Here is a 25096-nt window from a genome sequence, read left to right on the forward strand (position 1 = left end):
AAAAAAGGACGCAAATTTTGTTTGGGTACAACATTGTATGGCCGCGCAATTACCAGTTAAAGCAGCGCAGTGGAAAATTGTAAAAACACCTCTGGTCTTAAGGCTGACAAATGGTCCGGTGGGAAAGTGGTTAATACCATTTTACCTCAGGAATGCTTAGATGAGAAATCCCCTCCTCCACTTCTCTGAGGGGAATGAGAAAAAAAAAGCCCATGAAGACTCCTGGAATGTATGAGATCATTTTGGCCTAGGCCAGAAACCAGGAAGTAGCTGAAGGAATGTAAAACATAGTTTAAAAAAAGTAATTATAATATACTTTCCTATCTATTTAATAGCATCATAGCCAGTTAAAGCATAGTTTCAGTAATTTTTGTGTTTATTAAAAGTCAGCAGCTATGGGGGGTGGAGCCGGCAGCCAGAGCTAATGGATGTGTGTTAGGTGAGCTCTGACACACCGGGTGATAGAACGCGGCTCACAGCACACCAGAATACCAACAAAGCACCTTGCGGGGTAGAGGAGGAGTGGGGGCACACACTGGCTACGATGCATAAGCGTAAGGAGAGAGAGGGACCCTGAAAATTGACGGATTTCTTTTCTCCAGCCGGGAGCCGAGAAATCCAAGATGGCGCCGGCGCCGGGAGCCACGCTTCAGACCCCACACACGCTGCTGCAGCTAATCTTCTGCCATTCTCGGGTGAGTCACATTCCCATGGCCATCCTCCGCCAGCTTCCCCCTTTAGTAGCCCTGTCAAGCAAAAAAGGAAGCTTGGGGAGGACTCTGGGACCCGGGGTGGTGCTGATACAGCAGGGGAGGACATGGAGGAATCCTCTACATATGCCCAGCAATTGGATGCATTCCCCACCTCAGGGCAGCCCATTATTGACACCACCATGAAGGAGATGCTGCAAACGTTAAGGGGGGCCCTCCAGTGTGACATGGCAGCGTTCATGCAGACCACTAAAATGGAAGTCTCTGCAGTCAGCAACAGAGTGGAGTATGTAGAGCAGAAAATGGAGGAGTTTACATTGGCACATAATGAGCTGGTGGATGCTCACTTTGAAGTGGAAGAGGAACTTAAAGCTATGCGCCTCAAAATGGCAGATTTAGAGGACAGGGCTAGACGAAACAACATTATATTCAGGGGGATCCCTGAGACAGTAAAACCTGCAGAGCTTACGGCATACCTGCAAAAACTGATGATGACAGCCCTTCCAGCCCTGAGCCCAGCGGACATCACTATCGGCAGGGTCCACAGATTACCAAAGCCTTCATTCCTGCCTGACCAAATCCCTAGGGATGTGATAGCAAGAATCCACTTTTATCACAAAGGATCAGCTTATGCGCTACGCCAGACAACATCCTGAGTTACCTGATCCCTTTGCTGGAATCGGATTCTATGCTGACCTGTCGCAAGCTACACTATCTGCAAGACACAACTTGGTCCCCATCACTAAGATACTGCGTAACCACAAGATCCTCTACAAATGGGGCTTCCCAGCTAAACTGCTAGTGGACATGAACAACGAATTGCATTTGATCGCATCGCTGGATAAAGGTCTCGGTCTCCTCCACAAATGGCGTCTGATCCCTGCTGACAGTCTCCCTCCAGAACTTGATCCTCCTCTCCACAATCGCAATTCCCAACGGCAGAACAGGAGGAGTAAGTAACTTTTATTTGCAGAAATGCTATGCTGCCTGATATTTTCTTCTGAGAACTGCCTTCCCTTTATCTTAAATGTTTTTTTCGTTTTTGCTTGAACCTGGTGACATTAAATTTGTCTTTTACTACCTGTATGGCACCCGATGTTCGGCTGATACTATGTTTCTTTCCTCCACACTTTGTTACAAGATGTTTTCCGTAACGTGCTCACCGCGTGCCAAGCGGCCTGACCTTTTTGGGACGTTTTTGGTTTCAAGAGTCGCAAGGACACTTTTTTTTTTTCATTTTGATTCTATGCATTCTGAACATACCTAGACTTATCCTGTTGCCGCTCAAAACTACCACTAGATGGCACTGCTGCTCAGCCTACCAGTGGAATGACACTTAAATTCATGTCATACAATGTGAGGAGACTCAATAGCCCTTATAAGCGCAGGGCCCTTTGGAAATCAGCTCTAGATTCCAAATGTGATGTTTTATGCGTACAAGAAAATCACTTTTCTAGCATACAACCCCCAAAATGTACGCATGCCAAATTTCCGCACATCTTTACTGCCAAGAATGCTACCAAAAAGAATGGGGTCATGATAGCTTTTAAAGACACACTAACCTTTTCTTTGTTGCAGAATTATACTGACCCCTATGGACGCTATCGCATACTGGTTGCAGAAATAGACCATGTCACCTATACTCTGGTAAATCTGTATGCGCCTAATGTCAGGCCTTTAAGGTTTATTCGAAAGGTTATCAAAAAGGCAAAAAAAATGCAAAGGGGTGGTTTAGTAATATGTGGTGACTTTAATATGATTATGAACGAGGAATTAGATGTGTCTTCAGTGGCCCTCAGGCGGAGGCCCTCCTTAGGATCATTGTGCCATGAAGAAAGACTCTTTCATCCATGGCGATGCCTGAGGACTACCGAGAGAGACTACACCTTCTACTCAAATGTACATGATAGCTACTCCAGAATCGATTTCTTCTTGACTGATATGCATATGCTGCAGAATGTTCAGAATGTTCAGGCTGCTGACATCCACAGCATCATGTGGTCAGACCACACGCCAGTGGGTGTGGATGCCAGCAAAACGTCCCACAGACAGTTGTGGCGTAATAATACATTCCTCCTGTCGCACCCCAAAACCAGGGATGAGATAGGTGAAAAACTGAAAGAATTTTTTCTCCTTAATGACAATGGCGAATGCTCTCCTATGACAATATGGTGTGCACACAAGGCTTTCGCTAGAGGTACCCTTATACAGGTTGCCTCCAGGGAAAAGAAAAAGAAACAGCAACGTATGGTGCAACTGCACGAGTCCATAGCAGAACTGGAAGCACAACACAAAAATCCCAACACCAGGTCCAGTGACATCCTTAAGCGCCTCAATGCCTGTCGTGAGGAATTACGGCAAGTACTAAGAGCGGACTATGACACCTTCTTTAAAAGTCAGCAGCTACAAAAATAAAATTATACATTTGGGTGTGGTCAAATTTCACTAACATCTGAAGTCTTTACTCTTCCTTCTTGCAAGATAGAAGCACTCCTCCCCAAGATAAGTGATTATACATCGGGGCCGGCAGGCTGATGCACAAGCTCATCTGACCTCCTTAAAACCGGGGTCCAACGATTGGGTAAGAGTCAGTGGGGTAGATTCAGAGAGCAATTACGCCTGCGTATCCATAGATACGCAGCGTAATTGCTTAGTTGCGCCGGCGTATCTACTTTCTGTATTCAGAAAGCTAGATACGCCGACTTTAGCCTAAGATACGACTGGCATAAGTCTCTTATGCCGTCGAATCTTAGGGTGCATTCTGACGCTGGCCGCTAGGTGGCGCTTCCGTAGTTGTCAGCGTACAGTATGCAAATTACATACTTACGCCGATTCACAAACGTACGTGCGCCCGGCGTTCGTTTTTACGTCGTTTGCGTACGTCGTTTTCGTCGTAAGGCTGCTCCTGCTTAGGAGGGGCAGCCAATGTTAAGTATGGACGTCGTTCCCGCGTCGCGATTTGAAAATTTTACGTCGTTTGCGTAAGTCGTCCGTGAATGGCTCTGGACGCCATTTGCGTTCACGTCGAATCCAATGACGTCCTTGCGCCGTCATTTACCGCAATGCACGTCGGGAAATCTTAGGGACGGCGCATGCGCAGTACGTTCGGCGCGGAAACGCGCCTAATTTAAATGATCCACGCCCCTTACGAGATCATTTGAATTACGCGCGCTTACGCCGGCCCCTTTTACGCTATGCCGCCGTAACTTTACAGGCAAGTGCTTTGTGAATCAAGCACTTGCCCATTAAACTTGCGGAGGCGTAACGTAAATGTCATACGTTACGCCGCCGCTGTTTTGCGCGCCCCTACCTGAATTCACCCCAGTATTTATAATTCTTCAGCTGAATATATTGCTGAACTATTGCTTGGAAGTATCTGGTGGTCAGGATTTTCTTTGATATATTTTTTTTGAGGACTTTGATCACTCAATTACCTCTTTCTTTATTCGTTTTGGGTTTATTTATATATTTTTTGTTCACCTGGTACAGGGTGTATCAACACATCAATTTTCTCATCACTTTATGGTTTTCATATAACATTATTTCACTCCCTTGTGATTGCACATTTAAATGTTTGGAGCTGCGCGCTTATTTCTTTTTTGTATATACGTCTTTGAAGTTTAAGTATTTGAGCTTTGAATAGGCAGCAGCACTCCCCTATTTAAATTCATTTTTCACTCATTTTTTTCATTCCTTCCTCTATTTAGAGGTCATATATCAATTTTTCCTCACTTGTAAGTGGGTTTAGCGCAGAGTTTTCCCCCTTTTTTTTAGTGAGGGGGTCTTAATAGAGCCATTAAATACCAGAAGTGCATTATTTACAGAGTGCAGAGTTCAGAGGGGGGTTTACACACAGACTGCAGAGTTTGAGGTGCACTACATAAATAGTGCAGAATTCAGGGGTGCGCTGCATACAGAGTGAAGAGTTTTGGGGTGCTCTACACAAATAATTCTGCCTTCTTCCACAGCTGCTTAAATCTGCATCCACAGCTCACTTTCACCACTCTTCAGCTCTGACCTCTGCATGCAACCCCTCTCCACTGCCCCCATCTTCTACCCATCGCCTTAAAAGCTCCACCATCTTCCACGTGTCTTATTTTTGTTGCTGTATTAAACTAAAGCACCCAGTCTGCTCTTGTACCTCCCTACATACTGTAGTTGTCTCTGCCCCTCTCATTTTCAGGGAGATCATCCAGTGGTGATGTTGGCATTGCACTGCACCCTGGACACCTGCATCTCCATTGTCCCCATCCCACTCAGTGGGAGCCACTCAGGAGATTTAATCTGTGGGAGCTGTTTGGAGACAAGCTGTCACTTGTAAGCATAGAAGCCGGACTTTTGTGTTTTCAAGTAATGGTGGTGATCAGGGAGCAGTGGACCTGAGCCAGAGGTGATGGAACCCAGTTCCACCACCTCTGGTTCCACCAAGTTCCAGCTGAAAAAAAGCTCTGGTGCTACAGAATATTTACAGAGATCACATCATTGACAAGAGTCACCCATGAAAAGACATTGCTCTTGTCAGTGGTGCCATCTCAATAAACATAATAGTTTCCTGTGGATGTTGGACAGCTTGCACCCTTCCTTCATCAAGAACTGAATGACAGCACATTGCTTCTGCTTGGAGACCAATATTTAATTGCAATTAACCACTTAAGACCCGGACCAAAATGCAGGTAAAGGACCAGGCCCCTTTTTGCGATTCTGCACTGTGTCGCTTTAACTGACAATTGCGCAGTCGTGCGACGTGGCTTCCAAACAAAATTGGTGTCCTTTTTTTCCCACAAATAGAGCTTTCTTTTGGTGGTATTTGATCACCTCTGCGGCTTTTATTTTTTGCGCTATAAACAAAGATAGAGCAAAAATTTTGAAAAAAATTCAATATTTTTTACTTTTTGCTATAATAAATATCCCCCAAAAATATATAAAACATTTTTTTTCCTCAGTTTAGGCCGATACATATTCTTCTAGCTATTTTTGGTAAAAAACAATCGCAATAAGCGTTTATCAATTGGTTTGCGCAAAATTTATAGCGTTTACAAAATAGGGGATAGTTTTATTGCATTTTTATAAAAAAAAAAAAAATCTACTACTAATGGTGGCCATCAGCGATTTTTTTCGTGACTGCGACACTATGACGGACACATCGGACAATTTTGACACATTTTTGGGACTATTGTCATTTTCACAGCAAAAAATGCTACAAAAATGCATTGTTTACTGTGAAAATGACAATTGCAGTTTGGAAGTTAACCACTAGGGGGCGCTGAAGGGGTTAAAGGGGTGTTCCAGTCAGTTTTTATGTTTATTAAAAGTCAGCAGCTACAAAAAGTGTAGCTGCTGGCTTTTAATAAACAGACACTCACCTGCTCCACGTTCCAGCGATGCTCCGGCCGGGGCTCCGCTCCTCTCCCCCCCTCTCCGGCCGGCGTCTTCATTCCAAGTGTGGGCACCTGGCCGTGACAGCTTTCTGCTTCACGGCCAGGCACCCAATGTGCATGCACGAGCGCCACTGCGCACCGCGCCATCCAATTGGACAGGCGATCGCCTGGGACCTGTCACGTGTCCCAGGCGATCGCCTACAGGGAGGGGCTGCAGAAAGGCGATTAGGCTATTCGCCTTAGCAGCCCCTCGGGGCTTCCTCCTGAAGCCCCCACTCCCCCCCCCCCAAAAAAACTACATGCCAAATGTGGCATGTAAGGGGGCGAGGAGTGGATTAAGCGGAAGTTCCAACTTTGGGTGGAACTCTGCTTTAAGTGTGACCTCATATGTGTTTCTAACTGTAGGGGGGGCGGGGTTGGACGTGTGACATCATTGATTGCCTTTCCCTATATCAGGGAACAGACGATCAATGACAGCGCCACAGTGAAGAACGGGGAAGCTGTGTTTACACACAGCTCTCCCCGTTCTTCAGCTCCGGGGACCAATCGCGGGACTCCGGCGGTGATCGGGTCTGCGGGTCCCGCGGCCGCGGAGCTTCGAACCGGGTCGCGGGCACGCGACCCACGGCTGGGTACTTAAAGAGGACGTACAGGTGCCCAACCTTAAGTGGTTAAATCGAAGAAGACTTGCTACAGAGGAAGAGTTACTCTAGCAACATGTTACATTTGAACAACCTATGTAAGTTTATAAAAAAGTTATGCCCACTTTCGCATTAAGTTCAGTATAGCTCTCATATTTACAATATATTGGATCACAGAACTACAACTAAATTAATCCCAGTTGAATTTTAGCACAACAACCTCCAGTAGTAAATGTGGATGATACATATCACCTGTAGCACTACCCCCGTAGGAGCTGCTGGTTTAAATTTGAGCCTTGTGTCTCTGACATGTGGTGAACTTTGGAGGAGATATGGGGTTACACACTTGGTACATATCTTCTCTGGGGGCCGTCTGCTTTCCTTTGCAGAGCTCCGGGAGAAGTTTGATCTTCCTCAGACAATGCATTTCTACTAATTGCAGTTAAAACATGCCATCAGGACCCAGGCTGGAAGCAACCCTTGGATATTATCCCCTGCCCCGATCTTCCACTTTATGACTGGGATAACTAGCTTTAGGGGCTTAATTTCAAGCTCGTACGCCATGTTACTGACAGCATTTTTGACGGGCCTCCCTTCTAGGGTGGTGACCTCCTGGGAAAGAGATGTGGGTGTTTTCGAGGAGGAACAGTGGGGAGAGGCATTACTAGCTATACAGGGAGCCTCGCTCAATGTAGCACACCGCTTGTCACAACTATACATTGTTCTGCGAGTACATTTTACCCCGGCCAGACTGCACAGGATGGGGCTGACAGATGATAACTGTCATAGATGTGCCAGGGACCATGGAGACCTCATCCATTTGATGTGGCGGTGCCCCAAGCTACACCTATATTGGGCGGGGGGTTCTCAAAACTCTGAATGAGGTGTTTATGATTCAGGTACCACAGACCCCCAAATTGTGCATCTTGGGTATTATAGAGGACCTCCCACTGGAGGATAACCCTAAAAAAGCTGTTGGTAGGGCCCTTTTCCAGGCCCGCAAACTTATCCTTAGGCACTGGAAGGATGCGGAGCCCCCAAGGTTGGGGGAGTGGATAGCCCAGATGGGATTCACTCTCCGGGCAGAGAAATACATCTATCAGCACAGGAAACGGTGGGGAAGGTTTGAGTTGCTGTGGGCCCCCTGGTTAAATTCCCCGGGATTAGCCCCGCTTGAGCTGGTACTGGACAGGCTGCTCATATAAAAGGCCGGAGGCGAGGGTTCAAGACCGGATCAGGGGCATACCGTCAAGGGGGGAGGAGGAGAGGGCCAGGGGATTGAAACTCTGTATACAAAGGAGCGGATTGAGAGGTGTGAGAGCTAGCTGTTATTCTTCAATTGTACTAATGCAAAATGTGATGGTTTAGTGGGAGGAGAATGTAGCATTCCAGAAGTTTTGTGTGGTTTGTTTTCTTTTTTATTTTATTATTTTGTTGTTATGTATGGATGTACAAAAGAGGAAGAGAAACGAAACATACATAATGTATGTAACCATGTATTTTTGCCATATTATTCAATAAACATCCTTTTTTGAGAAAAAAAAAAAATTGAGCCTTGCACGTTACCTCGCTCTTCGTTTTTCTACGGGATGAGATGAGAGTCTAAGAAACTTCAATGTCCACACAAGTTGTAAATCCTTTTTCTGTCAAGTTTTATTTCACACAAACTTGTATAGGTAGAGGAATGGATGGTCAGGGTAAGGTTCAGGCACACGATGCAGATCACTGGGGAACTTCTACGTTTCAAAAGTCAAACTCACCACTTTCCTCAGAGTGGGTATTGCTCACCCGTATAGGCCCCTCTCACTGGCCTAGCAGCCGGGATGATGCACGGACAAAAAGAATAGAATACAGTCTCTGCCACAGACCTTTCTTTGAAAGTAGAAATAAACTGTTCCAGAATCTTCTGCCACAGGATTTAGTACCCTGGATTTCCAGCCATACAGTTTAGAGCCTTTAAGCCGACCTAGCAACACTGTAAGGCATCATAGAATACAGTTTATCCTCCAATAAAGTTACCAGGCCTCTCCCGAGATACCAGCCTTCCACTTGGTCCTCCCCAGGACAGGTCCTCCCCTGGTTTTCTCCATTGAGTGGCTTCCTCCCGCAGGAATGACAGAACAGGATCACCTTCAAAGTGCAAGCCCCAGTCAAGACAACTGGGCCTACCTGGCGGAATTACAGCCTCGGGCCAATGTGGTCCCAAGGCTTAAAATGGACCATCACATACCTCGCGCCAGGAGGGCCACGAGGCAAAGAGACAGAGAAAATGGCATCTACCCCTTAAGTATCCTTCCCCAGCATGCCCAGCGGGGAGAACACTCCCACTGGCCTGTTCGCAGGGAAAAACACTCTATACACTCTGGTCTGCCCGTGTTCCAACATTGGCCTGTGGTGGTAATGCCACCTACAGGCAAACAATGGGAAAACCCTCCAAGGACAGCCATAGCCGGAATTGAGGCTGATTTAGCCTTAATCATCGGAGTCCCAGCTAACTACCAGCTCAGACACCCAAAAAATTTAAACATAGCGCCTGGTCATCAGGAACAGGGCGCTACACACCAAAAAACAAACATTCGTCTTCCAAACCCAGGGTGCTCGATTATGCAAATATTGGTTTGAACTTATGAAGGCTGCCTTGGTCCATCCTTATTACACATCTTGTGCCCTGCTGGCTAGTTTGGATGATAAGATTCTGGGCTTCTGGGAAGGGAGCATGAGATCAGATCTGCACCATGTCCATGGAAAAAAAAATTAAGAGATGATACCGAAATACCGAAATACAGGATTTGCAGGAATAGATAAAACATGCATATGCCATAGCACAGATAGGTGCCATAAGTTGCTGGCAAATTCAAATCAGGGACTTGAATGGTTACCAGTGGAAGAAAGACTTGGCCAAGTTTTTTTTGATGGTTACAATAAAAAATAAAAAAAAATAAACAGTCTTGGTTTCTTCTGCCATTCATAATTAAAAGTAGATGTCAATGGTTTTGTGCTAGTGTGACACATCAGGGTCTTCTGTTCTTTGCCCACCATATAGAGGAAAATACTAGAAGAACCACCAATATGACGATAGCTAGACATATGCCGATTATTCCTCCAGTGAAATATCCACTGTCACTGAAGTTTTCGTCACTGTTCCCACTGCTGCTACTGCTAAGATCAGTTACGTCCTGAGAAAGCCCTGCATAAAGGAAATAAATAAATAAGAACCAGGTTCCAAAAATTATAAAACAGACATATATAAGTAATCAATATAGCCATGATTTCTTAACTGAATTTTCTGTGTATTCCTTTTAAATAAACATCAATGAGAAGCTCTCTTACTACCAAAGTCTCAGACAAATTTTAGAAGCTGTTGAGTATTTTAATTTTGGTGGACCTTTCCTTTAACATGTAATTGGTCAGCTTCCAGGGGCCATTGTGTTTTGAACACAAAGGCGCTAAATGTACAGATTAGACATGTGCAGAATGGAAATTTTGTTTTGTTTCCTTTTCGATAGATTTGTTATTTTTGCAAATTTCATTTAGTTATGAAATTCATTTAGTTTTGTTTAGTTTTCATAAAATGTAGTTTAGTTTTTGTTAAAATTTGTTTAATTTATTAAAGTGGATGTAAACCCTCCGTATACCCAGTGAAGTGAACAGCCTCAAATGATACACAGAGATGAAACAAATCTCCCTACATATGTTTTACATGTACCGTATTTATCGGCGTATAACGCACACTTTTTCCCCCTTAAAACCAGGGGAAAATCGCGTGTGTGTGTTATACGCCGATCCATGCTGTCTGAGTGAAGAGGAGCGAGCGCTGCTGAATTACATAGAGCCGGGATCTCCTTCCTGTGTATCCGTCACTCCGTAGCGCACAGCCACACCTCCTGGCCCCGCATTGGACCACTATACTGTCAGGAGGCATGGCTGTGAGTGACAGAGCACCGGGTACACAGGAAGGAGAACATGGCTCTATGTAATTCAGTGGCGCTCGCTCCCCCTCCTCCCTCGGAGACAGCAGGGATGATCTGACAATGAAAGGTAAGACTGCAGATGGGCACTGAACAGGCAGGGCATTTTGGTAAATGTATAGGCTGCAGATGGGCACAAATCAGGCTGCAGTGAGGAGCAATGTTGCAGATGGGCACAGATCTGGCTGCATCGAGGCTGCAGATGGGCACAGATCAGGCTGCATTGAGACTGCAGATGGGCACAGATCAGGCTGCATTGATGCTCAGATACCATCATTTTGCTTCAAAGTGGTTTATAGTGGGGTGAGTGTTATACGCCGATAAATACGGTATATTGTCTGTCTTTACCTTGATATACTGTTTAGAAAGTTCACGATCTGTTAGAATTTTCAATTCCTGGTTCCCCTGTAGGAGGGGATCATTGCTAGACACTGTGAGAGACTGTGAGACAGCTGATTGGAGGAAAGGCACACACCCCCTCCCACACATGCAGAGCTTTCCTGTGTATAGTTTAGCTCTGCGCTAATCTATTTATAGCTACCTTCTCCAACACACAGCTTAGGCTCCCGTCTCGGAGAGCTTGTCAAATGTTATCAGGTTAATAACTAGGGATGAGCTGAACACCCCCCGGTTCGGTTCGCACCGGAACATCTCAAACAGGCAAAAAGTTATAGTAACCATGCAAACTCTATTAAAGTCTATAGGACACGAACATGAAAAATCAAAAGTCCTAATTTTAAAGGCTTATATGCAAGTTATTGCCATAAAAAAATGTATGAGGAGCCGGGTACTGCCCTAGGGGACAATATCAATTCAAAAAAAACTTTTTGAAAACAATTGTTTTTTCAGGAGCAGTGATTTTAATAATGCTTAAAGTAAAACAATAAAAATGAAATATTCCTTTAAATATCATCCCTGGGGGGGGGGTCCCCTTAGTCTTCCTGTAAAGTTGAACATCTGTGTAATCTGTAGAACAGTGCCGCAGCAATAATTAAATTTCTAAAGGAAAAAATGGCATTTAAACTTGCTCGCGGCTGTAATGTATTGCCGGGTCCTGACAATATAGATGAAAAATCAATGAAAAAAATGGTAAACCTTTTGGTTTGGTATGGATTTTAAGGGGAACTCCACGCCAAAATGTAAAAAAAATTGCGTGGGGTTCCCCCAAAATCTTAGCTGAGCATTATCTGAGCATTCAGCCTGGAGGTCAGGATAGGGGGCACGAGTGAGCGCCCCCCCGAACCATACTAGGTCATGGTGGGGTTGAGGGCATGTGGCAAGGGCCTCTTCCTTTGTCGGGGTCTGCGGGCGGGGAGCTTACCAGAACCTGGAAGCCCTCATTTAACAAGGGGGCCCCCAGATCTCCCCCCACTATGTGAATGGGTATCAGGTACATTTTACCCCTACCCATTCACTAAAAAAAGTGTCAAAAAGTATAACAGTTTTAGAGACAGTTTGTGACACTTTAAAAAGTGTCCCACGATGTACATCCACCGTCAATCATGCCGACCGACAGATCCGAAAAATAGAAAAAAAGGAAAAAAACTCTGCCTTTATGGGAGGCCCCCCGGCAACTGCTGGCTTTTCGCTTTGGCAGCTCTTATATAAGCAAGGGGCCGCCCACTGACGCAACCAGATGACCCCATCCCCCCTGTCATATGATGTCAGAAAGGGGCAGGGTATATAATACCGAGTGCGGTTACGTCCCCGAGTGGCCCCCGCTCTTGCCTATATAACAGCTGTTAAACTCAAAAGACAGCAGACGCCGGGAGGCCCCCCATGGAGGCGGGGCTTCTTTTTTTTTTTATAGATTTTTCGGGTCCGTCGGGCAGCGTAATTGAAAATGGATGGACATCGCGGGACATTTTTTTTCCCTTTTTAATAAAGTAATTGTCAAGAACTGCCTGTTGTGGTTTTTAATTTTTGATAAATTTTTGGGTGAATGGGTAGAGGTACAATGTAACCAATACCCATTTACATAGGGGGGGGCGGGATCTGGGGGCCAAGGTGTATTGGGGCACCCCAAAGCACCATTCCCATGTTGAGGGCAAGCGGCGGCTTTGGCCAATTATGGCTCATGGGGTTTAGTACACGCCCCACACTATAAAAGGCCGCCTGCAGGTTGGCCTTGTGTAGTGTGTTGCAGTGATTAAGAGAGAACAGAGAGAGTGGCATTTTTTGCAGGTAGATAGAGCAGACAGGCAGGCTAGTCAGTTAATGTTACAATGTGTAGAGGATATATATACATCCCAGGTGTTGTACATACAGTATATTTATACACTGTATAGTTTAGCTAGATTAGTTCTTCCTAATTTACTGGCAGGCAGGTGATGGTGCTAGCTGCAGTATTCTTACGTGGTTTATTGCCTGTGTCCTCTGTAGTTTGCACCTAAAGCTACTTGGTGTGTACTGCCCATGTCCTCTGTAGTTTGCACCTAAAGCTACTTGGTGTGTACTGGCCGTGTGCTCTGTAGTTTGCACCTAAAGCTACTTGGTGTGTACTGGCCGTGTGCTCTGTAGTTTGCACCTAAAGCTACGTGGTGTGTGTACTGTCTGTGCTATTTTTCGCAATGATTTTCATCCATATTGCAGGGACCAGACATTACATTAAAGCTGCAAGCTTTAATGTAAGTGGCTAAACACGTGCCACTTCACAGGCATAGTATAGACACCCAGCAGGTACAATATTTAAAGGAATTTTTCATTTTTTTATTTTTTTTTATTTATATTGTATTTTATTTGTACCTGCTGGGTGTCTACAGTATGCCTGTTAAAACGTATTTGAGAACACGGGTCTTGCCCAAAGGAACATGTATCAATGGAAAAAAAGTTTTAAAAACGGTCGTTTTTTCAGGAGTCCTAAAAAAAGGACAGTTTTTAAAACTTTTTTTCCATTGATACTGTACATGTTCCCTGGGGCAAGACCTGGGCTCTCAAAGACGTTTTCACAGGCATACTATAGACACCCAGCAGGTACAATATTTAAAGGATTTTTTTATTTTTTTTTATTTAAGCATCATTAAAATCACTGCTCCTGAAAAAACTACAGTTTTTAAAACTTTTTTTCCATTGATACATGTTCCCTGGGGCAAGACCCGGGTTCTCAAAGACGTTTTACGACAATAACTTGCATATTAGGCTTTAAAATTAACACTTTTAAATTCGAACGTTCGAGTCCCATAGACGTCAATGGAGTTCTAAATGTTCACGCGAATGATCGGTCCATTCAAAGGTTCTGGTGCGAACCGAATGGGGGGGTGTTCGGCTCATCCCTAGCTCTGATAAGGGTCTGGTGTGGATTTTGGGGGGACCCCATGCAAATTTTTTATTTTGGCGTGGAGTTCTCCTTATAATATATGTCAAACCCAAAGGGCCTTGTATGGATTTTGGGGGCACCCCACACAGTTTTTTTTTTTCTGTCATAGAGTTCCCCTTAACCACTTCAATACACTGTATTATATACTCTGCACTGCACTTTATACCCTGCACTGTATTATATATATTACACTATATATTCTTCACTGTATTAAATATACTACACTGACTACACTATATACTCTGCAATGTATTATATATACACTACACTGATGGCACTATATACTTTCCACTGTATTATATATACTACGCTGACGGCACTCTATACTCTGAACTGTATTATATATACTACACTGACTTCACTATATGCTCTAAAATGTATTATATATACTACATGGACTGCGCTATATACTCTGAACTTACTTGCCATGAGTGGATACATGTTGCTGCTGTGATTGACAGAACAGATATAGATGTCATCATCCTCCAGGGTGGTGTACATTGAAAGTTGGGTGAGGTAGGTGATGTCAGGGAAAGGTAAGGTCACTTTCTCCATCAGACTCTCTGACACCGGCTTTCCATTCTTGTATAATGTCATGGAGATGTATTTGGGGTAGTGTCCATATGCCTGACAGCTCAGTTTGTAAGTGGAATTGGCAAAAAATTTCAGTGTCAGCACCACAACTGGTTGTTCTGCCGGAGAAGAAGAATGACAACACATTTCAGAGTTATCTGAGATGCTTTGTATCAGGCCACATTGCAGCAATTCAAGCAATGATAATAAAATACAATCTACTAGGGCTGTAACTGATTAAAATTTTCGTGTTCGGTTAATCGATTTTTTTTATCGATTAATTGACTAATTTCGATTAATTATAACGCACATACATTTTTCGGATCACCACCATATATAGTCCCCACTGTAATATCCACATACATCTCCCCCACTGTAATATCCACAGACATCTCCCCACTTTAATATCCACAGAGACATCTCCCCACTGTAATATCCACAGACATCTCCCCCACTGTAATATCCACAGACATCTCCCCCACTGTAATATCCACAGACATCTCCCCCACTGTAATATCCACAGACATCTCCCCACTGTAATATCCACAGACATCACCCCCACTGTAATATCCACAGACATCTCCCCCACTGTAATATCCACAGATATCTCCCCACTGTAATACCACAGACATCTCCCCACTGTAATATCCACAGACATCTCCCCCACTGTAATATCCACAGACATCTCCCCACTGTAATATCCACAGACATCTCCCCCACTGTAATATCCACAGACATCTCCTCCACTGTAATATCCACAGAGACATCTCCCCTACTGTAATATCCACAATCACCCCCACTGTAATACCACAGACATCTCCCCACTGTAATATCCACAGACATCTCCCCACTGTAATATCCACAGACATCTCCCGCACTGTAATATCCACAGACATCTCCCCCACTGTAATATCCACAGAGACATCTCCCCCACTGTAATATCCACAGACATCTCCCCCACTGTAATATCCACAGACATCTCCGATCGTCTGTGTGGAATTCCATCGAAGAAAAATCCACACATGCTCAGAATCAAGTCGACACATGCTCGGAAGCATTGAACTTCATTTTTCTCGGCTCGTCATAGTGTTTTTTACGTCACCGCGTTTTGGACGGTCGGAATTTAGTCTGATAGTGTAAATGCAAGACTGATGAAAGTCAGCTTCATCGGAATTCCGACGGAAAATTCCATCGGATTTTTTTCTATCGGCATTAGAATTTAGCTGTATACTATTATAGCATGACCATCTGTTTTGGTTTTATTAATATAATATAATTTTTTCATGTACTGAAATGTCTTTTGCAGGGCCGATCCTAGGCAGGGTGCACAGGGAGCTTTGCACCCAGGCTCCTGCAGAGGTGGGGGCGCCAAAGTGCCAGAGTTCTTCCCTCCCTCCTACTCTCCTTGTTTGTGTCTGTCCAGAACTAGTGTTCTGAGCATAGGTGTGTGTCCGTCCAGAACTGATATGTGAGCATAGGGCAGCCCGTCTAGACTGGCAGTGCTCGGACAAGGGGCCGCTCCTCTTCCTGGAGTTCTAGTTTTCAGTGGCTGTTGAGTGCTGATGTGCAGGAATGAATTCCTCACACTGGGAGTCCCTTGGATCCTGCACTGTCTCCACCAACTCCAGTTGGAATGCCTCCCCCTCCCATTTCTATCTCGGGCTGCACAGAGTGAGAACCGAGGTGAGTCACAGTGTTCAGTGAGCTGTGTGCTGGGGGATGGCATCCCCAGCATCCCTTTACATGTGCTCTTGGCTGCCCCTGCTCTAAATGGTTTATCACATGATAGATTGCATAGGATACACAGCCCCTGCCCATTCCTGCGCCTCAGTAGTCCATCTAAAGATGTGATGTATAATAAGATGTACCAAGAGCCCTTTCACACTGACAGTGTGGGGGCGTCGGCGGTAAAGCGTCCTTTTTTCCCCACAAATAGAGCTTTCTTTTGGTAGCATTTGATCACCTCTGCGGTTTTTAGTTTTTGCGCTATAAACAAAAATAGTAACAATTTTGAAAAAAAAAAATTGCTTTTGTTATAATAAATATCCCCCAAAAATATATAAAAAAAACGATTTCTTTCCTCAGTTTAGGCCGATACGTATTCTTCTACATATTTTTCGTAAAAAAAAAACAATTGCAATAAGCGTTTATTGATTGGTTTGCGCAAAATAGGGGATAGTTTTATGGCATTTTTATTAAAAACATTTTTTTACTAGTAATGGCAGCGATCAGCGATTTTTATTGGTACCGCGACATTATGGCGGACACTTTTGACACATTTTTGGGACCATTGGCATTTTTATAGCGATCAGTGCTATAAAAATGCATTGATTACTATAAAAATGACACTGGCAGGGAAGGGGTTAACACTAGGGAGCGAGGAAGGGGTTAAGTATGTTCCCTGGGTGTGTTCTAACTGAAAGGGGTGGTGGACTGACTTGGGGAAATGACTGATCGCTGTTCATACATTGTATGAACAGACGATCAGGCATTTCTCCCCCTGAGAGGACCGGGAGCTGTGTGTTTACACACACAGCTCCTGGTTCTCGCTCTGAAACGAGCGATCGCGGGTGCCCGGCGGTGATCACGCTCGCCGGGCACGCACGGCGGCTTCAGGGGCGAGCGGGGGGCGCGCGTGCGTGCTTCCGGCGGCGTGGCCCTATTGGCTGAACGGCAAGATGACGTAGATCTACGTGATCTCGCCCAGCAGAGCCGACCTGCCGCCGTATAACTGCGGCGGCTGGTCGGCAAGCAGTTAAGGATCCCAGGTTAAAAAAAATAATAAAAAATAAATAAATAGCCAAAAAGGCTACAAAAAAATAGAAAAAATATATATATTTTTTATACTTACCAGAAGTGCCTGTTACTAAGCAGATCTCCTAATCTGCCACTTCCTTGTCCGCGGTGGGCTTCGACTGCCGACATCGCAGGCACCCTGGACAGGTAAGTGTCCTTATTAAAAGTCAGTAGCTAAAGTGTTTGTAGCTGCTGACTTTAATTTATTATTTTTTTTAAGCCAAAGCTCAACTTTAATGAAGACTTTGTGGGGGAGCATCTCTGTGGTTGAGTCATTGCCATAGAAACATTTGTAAAGGGGAGGAGTTAGTAAAATAACCACGCCCATGTAGGGGCTCCTGAAATATTTCTGCACCCAGGTGCCTGCGACCCTAGGATCGGACCTGGTCTTTTGTAATAAACTTGTAATACTTTTATATACATACTCTTTACTCTTATCTGGTTCTTATCCTTGGCCCATAAAGTCCTTGGGGAACCTCCTTTGTTTTTTTTCCCATCTAAGCCCCAGGCTTCCAGCTCTGGTAGGGCATCCATGGATATTCTCTCATGACCCTCCTCCTGCTTGTCCCCTGGTGCGTGCATCTCACATGCTCTGTGTCCCTCAGACACAGCTAATCACAGAGCATGGTAAATGGCCAATCACAGCGGCCCCTTACCATGTGATCAGCTGATCGCGTGTAAACAGACTTGTCAGTTATTGACAGTTCTTTCTTCCCACGCTGTGTCTCTGAGGAAAAGAGAGATGTTAACCAGAAAGACTGTCAGTACATTGTTTAAACTTAATCAGGGCTTTGATCATCAGTGTAGCCTATCAGTGACATCTACCGATGCCCATCAATGCTACCTACCATTAACCCAATTAGTGCTGCATGTCAGTGCCCATCAGTGCTCATTAATGCCACCTATCAGTACCCAACAGTGCTGCCTATCAGTAGCGCCTATCAGTGCTGTCTATCAGTGCCTCCTATCAGTGCTCATCAATGCGACCTATCAGTGCCGTCTATGAATGCCCATCATTGCCGCCTATAAGTGCTCATCAATGCTGCCTATCAGTGCCAATCAATGCTGCCTGTCAGTGCTCATCAATGCTGCCGATCAGTGCCCATCAGTGCCACCTATGAGTGCTAATCAATGCCACCTATCAGTACCCATCAGTGCTGCCTATCATTCCATGCATAAAGGTAAAAAACCTCCTCTGTGTAGCAGCCCCCCCGAATCTTGATCCAGTGATGTGCATGAGAGGCGGGGACTCTCCCTCCTCATTAGCTGAGACAATGGCTCCAACTGCTGTCAATCACAGCCAGTGAGCCAATGAGGAGAGAGAGAGAGGCTCTGTGTGTGAATGGACACGCAGAGCTGCGGTTCGGGAGCAAGCCTGCTTGCGTGCCTCCATTGCAAGCTGCCTGCTCTGGGGGCAGGATGGAGGGGCCAAGAGTGTCGGCAAGGGACCCAAGAAGAGGAGAATCAGGACTGCTGTGTGCAAACCCACTGCAGAATAGGTGAGTATGACATGTTTGTTATTTTTTTTATTTTTTTAAAGAAAGCCTTTAGAATCACTGTAAGTAATATAATTTTTTATTCTGAAATGAGGTACCAAAATGCTTCCACATACTGGAGGTCTAAGAATAAGAAAACTGGACTACCAATATACTGTATCAAACAAATGGGTTTCCTGGCCTTTCAGACACTTGTGTCCTCTGACTAGACATGCAATTTATTTCGTTCCCAAATCGTTTTTCGAATAAATTAAACAAATTTGTTCAAAAATATTCAAATTAAAGAAAACCTGTTTAAAAAAAAAAAATTTATGAAAATTTGTAAATTTGAAAATCTGAAATTCTGAAATTAGGAAAACCGAAAATACGAATGAAAATCTGAAAATTCAAATAACGAAAATCTGAAAATAAGAACGAAAATACTCAAATTTGAAAACCCGAACATTCTAAAATCCAAAATAATAACTATCTAACTAATAATAACTATTAGTAACTATTAAATTATAGGTATTGGAATTTTCTTTCAAACCTGTCTGTTAGTGACCGTCAGGAACACAAATTTATCGAAATAAATAATGAATGCCGCATCTAAACGAATGGAACGTAAAAAATGTATAATAATAAATAATAATATAACCTTTTTATTATTATTGTTTATTTTTATTAATTTGTTTAGATGCGGCATTCATTATTTTGTATAATCTGTAACTTCAGATAAATTAATTTCATTCACTAACAGCCAAAAAAAAGGAAATTCCAATACCTCTAATTTAATAGGTAGTTATTATAAGTTAGTTATTACTTAAAATTTGGGGATTTTCATTCTTATTTTTGTATTTTCGAACTTTCGAATTTTTAAATTTCCAAATATTCGAATTCTCGAATTTCAGGATTTTAGAATTTATGGATTTATATGAAATAACGAATTTCGATCATAACGAATGATGACCCGAAAAAACAAAACAAAAAACAAAAAAACAGGTAAAAAACAAACAAATTTTTCAGCAGTTCACATGTCTACCTCTGACCACTGCAGGCTCACCTAAAAAAAAGAATTTGACTTTGTCCTCATACTGTAGGTCCTTTGTATCATTGGGCTTAGAACAGCTGTATAGGGTTAAATTCCATGTTTACTTGGTTTTCATTAGAGGTGGGAAAGAACAGTACCCCCGTAGGGCTCCATTAGAGAGATTTTCATTTACTTCTGCTGTTTTATCAGACCGAAAGTGAAGGAAAATCTCTAGCAGCAGCACAGAAATAAAAAAATATTTTTAACCGCTAGTTGACCAGCCACCGCAGTTATACTGCAGCAGGTTGGCACTGCTACACAAATCACTGTAGCTGTAGGTCGCTCCTTTAAGACATCACAGCAGGCACGCGCGCACCGTCAGAGGCACGCTCACGAGCCCGCTGCATGTCCCTGGAGCCGATGCGCATGCCTGGGGTAGATGCTCTTTTCCCCGGAGCCGATGCCCGTGATAGAGTGAGAACCGGGATCTGTGTGTGTAAACACACAAATCTGGTTCTTTCAGGGGAGAAGAGACAGATCATGTGTTCATACACAGTATGAACATCGATCGGTCTCCTCCCCTAGTCAGTCCCATCCCTCCCACAGTTAGAAAACACACTGAGGGAACACAATTATCCCCTTGAACGCCCCCTAGTGTTAACCCCTTCCCTGCCAGTGACTCTTATACAGTAATCAATGGCTATTTTTAGCTCTGATCAATGTATAAATGTCAATGGTCCCAAAATAGTGTCCACCCTGCCCACCGCAATGTCGCAGTTCTGATAAAAATCGCAGACCGCCACCATTACTAGTAAAAAAATAAGATAATACAAATTCCAATAACCCATTGTCACTGTAATTATTTCCCTTACTTCTGTCATCACTCTTCAGGGAGTTACACTCGGTTCATTATTTACTAAATAATAAATTATTACTTTTATTATTATTGTAGTGCTTACCCCCGAAGGAGCCGCTGGTTTATTCGGGATCTGCGTATTAAGTTACCAAATTCTTCTGTCTAGGGGTAATACTTGTGAATGTGGGCAAAAGAACAAGTGTCCAGCCGGTAGTATAAGTTTCCAATGCTTTATTCCAAGGCCAACAAGGCCAACATCAACATGACACACAGTAAAGGAAAAGGTTGATGAGAAAGGAAAGCATATAGCATCAGGCCTTGGAAATCAGAAAGCATAAAAGAGAGCAAGCCTGCTCTCAGCACAGACAATTCAAAACGTCGCCACCCTAGCCAGGGTGGGTAAGTGCCCCCTGGACAGGCAATTAGCTTAAACCTGGCAGCCAAAGGGTCACTTGTAATAACCAGATAACTTGGAGGAAATAATGCCTCTGCCACAGGCGTAGTAACTGTATTCAATATAATCCTGAAGGTGGATGCCGCACCTGGAACTCGGGCCCCGCAGACTTTTAGAAAAAATGGCCGGTGCTCCAGATATACCCCCTGCCAGCATGCCCAAAGAGGGAAACTCCTCTGATTGGCTGCTAGGGAATGGATGGTTCTGTCAGAACCCCCGCAGCGCCAACTGCCGCCCAGGGTCCACCCCTGGACACACAGACTGACCCAGGAGGCAGTTCTGAACTGGCAACAGCACAAACTAACAATCAGTGAATGGGAGCAACTAAGATCTCCCATTCCCCACTAACTTTAGCGTAACGCCCCAGTTATTTAAAAGGGGGGGGGCGCTACATTATTATCATACATTTTATACATACTCTAATTAATAATTTTATGTTCCCAGATACCCACATTTGATGAGCTTTACATTTCAAAAATCTTTTTTATTTAGAGATCATTACTTCATTTATGCACTCCCCAGCACTGTCCAATGCTGTACCCCTGTATATGGCCACCTCAGCTCCCGCAGCGAGGTTGGTTCTTGTGGCTCACCCTTTGCCATTTGCCGCATATTGCATTCACTATCCTAGTTGGTAAGTGTGGTGAACCAACTATTTATAGATATTCATCTTTCATGATACTTTCCCTCTATAGTCAGAGTATGGGTTTTTATTACATTTATATTATTTTATAGGAATTTCTGTCACATCTGCTCCTGATGAGTGGAGACATCCACGAAACGTGTCGAGCTATGTATCCAGACTTTGGGGACCCGGTACTGGCCGGCCGTAGGTCCCCTGGACCCCAAACTTGGCACACATATAGCCCCACTCTTACTCTACAAGTGTGCAAAGATTGTCATTCGGGGGACCTACAGCCGGGAAGCACCGACTTTTCAAAATCGGCACCCCTTCTATAGACTCCCATGTTAAACGGAAATTTCTCTGGTAAATTTTGTGACCCGGTATTATCTGGCCGTAGGTCCCCTGGACCCGACAATTGGCACACATGTAGCCCCAGTTCTCCTCTATAAGGGTGCATTTTTTCTAAGCCAGGCACCCCTTCTATATACTCCCATGTTAAACGTAAGTCTAGTCATGGACACAGTGAGGCATGGGCACAGTGAGGCATGGACACAGTGAGGCATGGACACAGTAAGGCATGGGCTTAGTGAGGCATGCATATGGACACAGTGAGGCAAAGTGAGGCACAGTGAGGCATGCAGATGGACACCCTAGGCTTATACTCAAGTCAATAAGTTTTCTCATTTTTTTGTGGTAAAATTAGATACCTCGGCTTATATTCGGGTCGGCTTATACTCTTTTTTATACTTACTTTTTTACCGAATATATATCCATGTTATGAATTAAATGACACCTCCACATCTCACTTGCTTCATTCAAAGTCCCAAAATTCCCTTTCCTCATTTACTTGAGCCAGGGATGGAGGCACTGAATTGTGCTTCACTTAACGTCCCAAAATCTCCCCCTTCTAAATTTCATAAATCTATCACCTATTTTGTAGACATTATAACTTTTTCGCAAACCAATCAATATACGCTTATTGCGATTTTTTTTTTTTTTTACCAAAAATATGTAGAAGAATACAAATCGACCTAAACTGATGAAGATTTTTTTGGAGGGGGGGTATTTATTATGGCAAAAATTACAAAATATTGTGTGTTTTTTTCAAAATTGTCAGTGTTTTTTGTTTATAGCACAAAAAATAAAAACCACATAGGTTAATTAAATATCACCAAAAAAAAGATCTATTTGTGGGTAAAAAGGACATAAATCTTGTTTGGGTACAACGTCACATGACTAGGCAATTTTCAGTTAAAGCGACGCAGAGGCGTATCGCAAAAAAATGTCCTGGTCAGGAAGGGGGAAAATCCTTCCGGGGCTGAAATGGTTGAAGGAGGATGTGGGAAAGCTAGAATCCCTGTCAGATTTGTAATGCTATATTCATAGGCATGCGCAAGGGGTGTGCCAGGTGTGCCTGGGCACACCCTAATCCTGGGATTGGCAACCTGTCATTGGTGGGCAGGTGACAGGTAAACCACAATGCTTCCTTGCCGACCCTCAGAACCTGGACAGGAGAGGTAGCGGGGGTGCAATTTAGTGAAATTGATCTGCATTTTCCTCCTGCAGCAGCTGAAGGTAGGCTTCTCCTCCTCTCCCTTTTGTCAACATTCAGCTGCCACAAGCGGAAAATATAGGGGATTGGTACCAATATATGACACCCCCGCCTCCCCTCAATTCCCTGTTCCTCTTCCTTCTGTTGCCCGGGTCCCCCATGTGCTCCTTTGCTCCCGCTTTCCCCCATTGTTTCAGGATGGAGAGCGGGGAAGAGGCCAGTTAATATTTCAAACGCATATATGTTGGAGCTTTGAGGTGCACACCCTAATGCAATAGGCTGCGCACACCTATGGCTATATGTATCAATGCTACAGATTTTCTTCCATTTCCTGTTTGGTAAAACTGTTGTCACCGGGACAGGAAGGGAGAAGAAAACTCACCAGCAGAGCCGTGTATAGCAGTAGCTAGAGACAAAGGGGCAGATCCTCAAAGAAATTACGCCGGCGTATCTGTAGATACGCCACGTAATTTAAAATTTTGCGCGTCGTATCGTTGTTTTGGTATCCACCAAACAAGATACGACGGCATCTGTGTTAGATCCGACAGGCGTACGCCTTAGTACGCCGTCGGATCTAAGATGCAATTTTCCAGCGGCCGCTGGGTGGCGTTTACGTCGTAATCCGCGTCGAGTATGCAAATTAGCTTTTTCCGACGATCCACGAATGTACGAGCGGCCGTCGCATTCTTTTATGTAGTTTTCGTTCGGCTTTTTCTGGCGTATAGTTAAAGCTGCTATCTGGTGGTTTACTCAATGTTAAGTATGGCCGTCGTTCCCGCGTCTAATTTTGAAAATGTTACGTTGTTTACGTAAGTCGTCTGTGAATGGGGCTGGACGCCATTTACGTTCACGACGAAAACAATGACGTCCTTGCGACGTCATTTGGAGCAATGCACCCTGGGAGTTTTGACGGACGGGGCATGCGCAATTCGTTCGGCGCGGGGACGCGCTTCATTTAAATGAAACACGCCCCCTACTCGCCGCATTTGAATTCCGCGCCCTTACGCCGCGAGAAATACACTACACCGCCGTAACTTACGGCGCAAATTCTTTCTGGATTCAAACCAAAGCCAGGTAAGTTACGGCGGCGTAGCGTTTCTCAGATACTCAGCGCCGGTGCAGATCTTTGAGGATCTAACCTTCCAAAAATGTAAAAAACAAATAAAAATCCTTTGGCATACACTTTAAAAAGCTTTAATTCCACTTATCCCTTCACCAATTCCATGCAAAAGTGATAGACAGTACCTCTCCTGCTAAGTGTGCAGTTTCCTAGGGAGAGAAGCTCATATATATGTGGAACACATATACTCTTCATACTGTTCTTGATCTGCTCTAACACAGTCTTGTTCCTGTTATTTTTGTCAGCGAAGACCTGCGCTCTTGGGTCATCTGCAATCCAGCTCCCATTCTCCGCGCTGAAAGCCATGAATGGTTTCCCGTTGTAGCGAAAACTGAACGTTGCGTCAACTGTGTCATCATCATAGAGCATACAGCCATCCAACAACTGCAATACTTGGAATTCTGAAATCACAAAAATTTGAATCAAAATTGTAAGTTTTTGCTTTTATTCCAGTTTGTGGCATTCACCTGGCTACGTATGTCTTGTAGACAACTAAAAGACTACAGAAATTTGTAACATGAAGAATGTGAATTGAGCTATTCACATGTAACCCATTTGGGCACCATCCCCATCAAATAGACATGTGCACACTGAAATATTTT

General features: G+C 44.1%; 1 protein-coding gene across 1 annotated transcript in view; it reads right to left on the minus strand.

Moving 5' to 3' along the window:
• Nucleotides 1-8357: 8357 nt before the first annotated feature.
• The window catches only part of LOC120914268 (zinc-alpha-2-glycoprotein-like), a 32383-nt gene continuing 15644 nt past the window's right edge, over nucleotides 8358-25096 (minus strand). Inside the window, exons 3-5 of the mRNA XM_040324895.1 lie at nucleotides 24620-24895; nucleotides 14436-14705; nucleotides 8358-9916 (exon numbers count right to left, since the gene is read on the minus strand). Coding sequence (XP_040180829.1) covers nucleotides 9741-9916; nucleotides 14436-14705; nucleotides 24620-24895 — 722 coding nt within the window. The 3' untranslated portion in view covers nucleotides 8358-9740. The remainder of the gene's footprint in view (nucleotides 9917-14435; nucleotides 14706-24619; nucleotides 24896-25096) is intronic.

The sequence above is a fragment of the Rana temporaria genome, chromosome 9 (genome assembly GCF_905171775.1).
Source record: "Rana temporaria chromosome 9, aRanTem1.1, whole genome shotgun sequence".
Classification (NCBI taxonomy): Eukaryota; Metazoa; Chordata; class Amphibia; order Anura; family Ranidae; genus Rana; species Rana temporaria.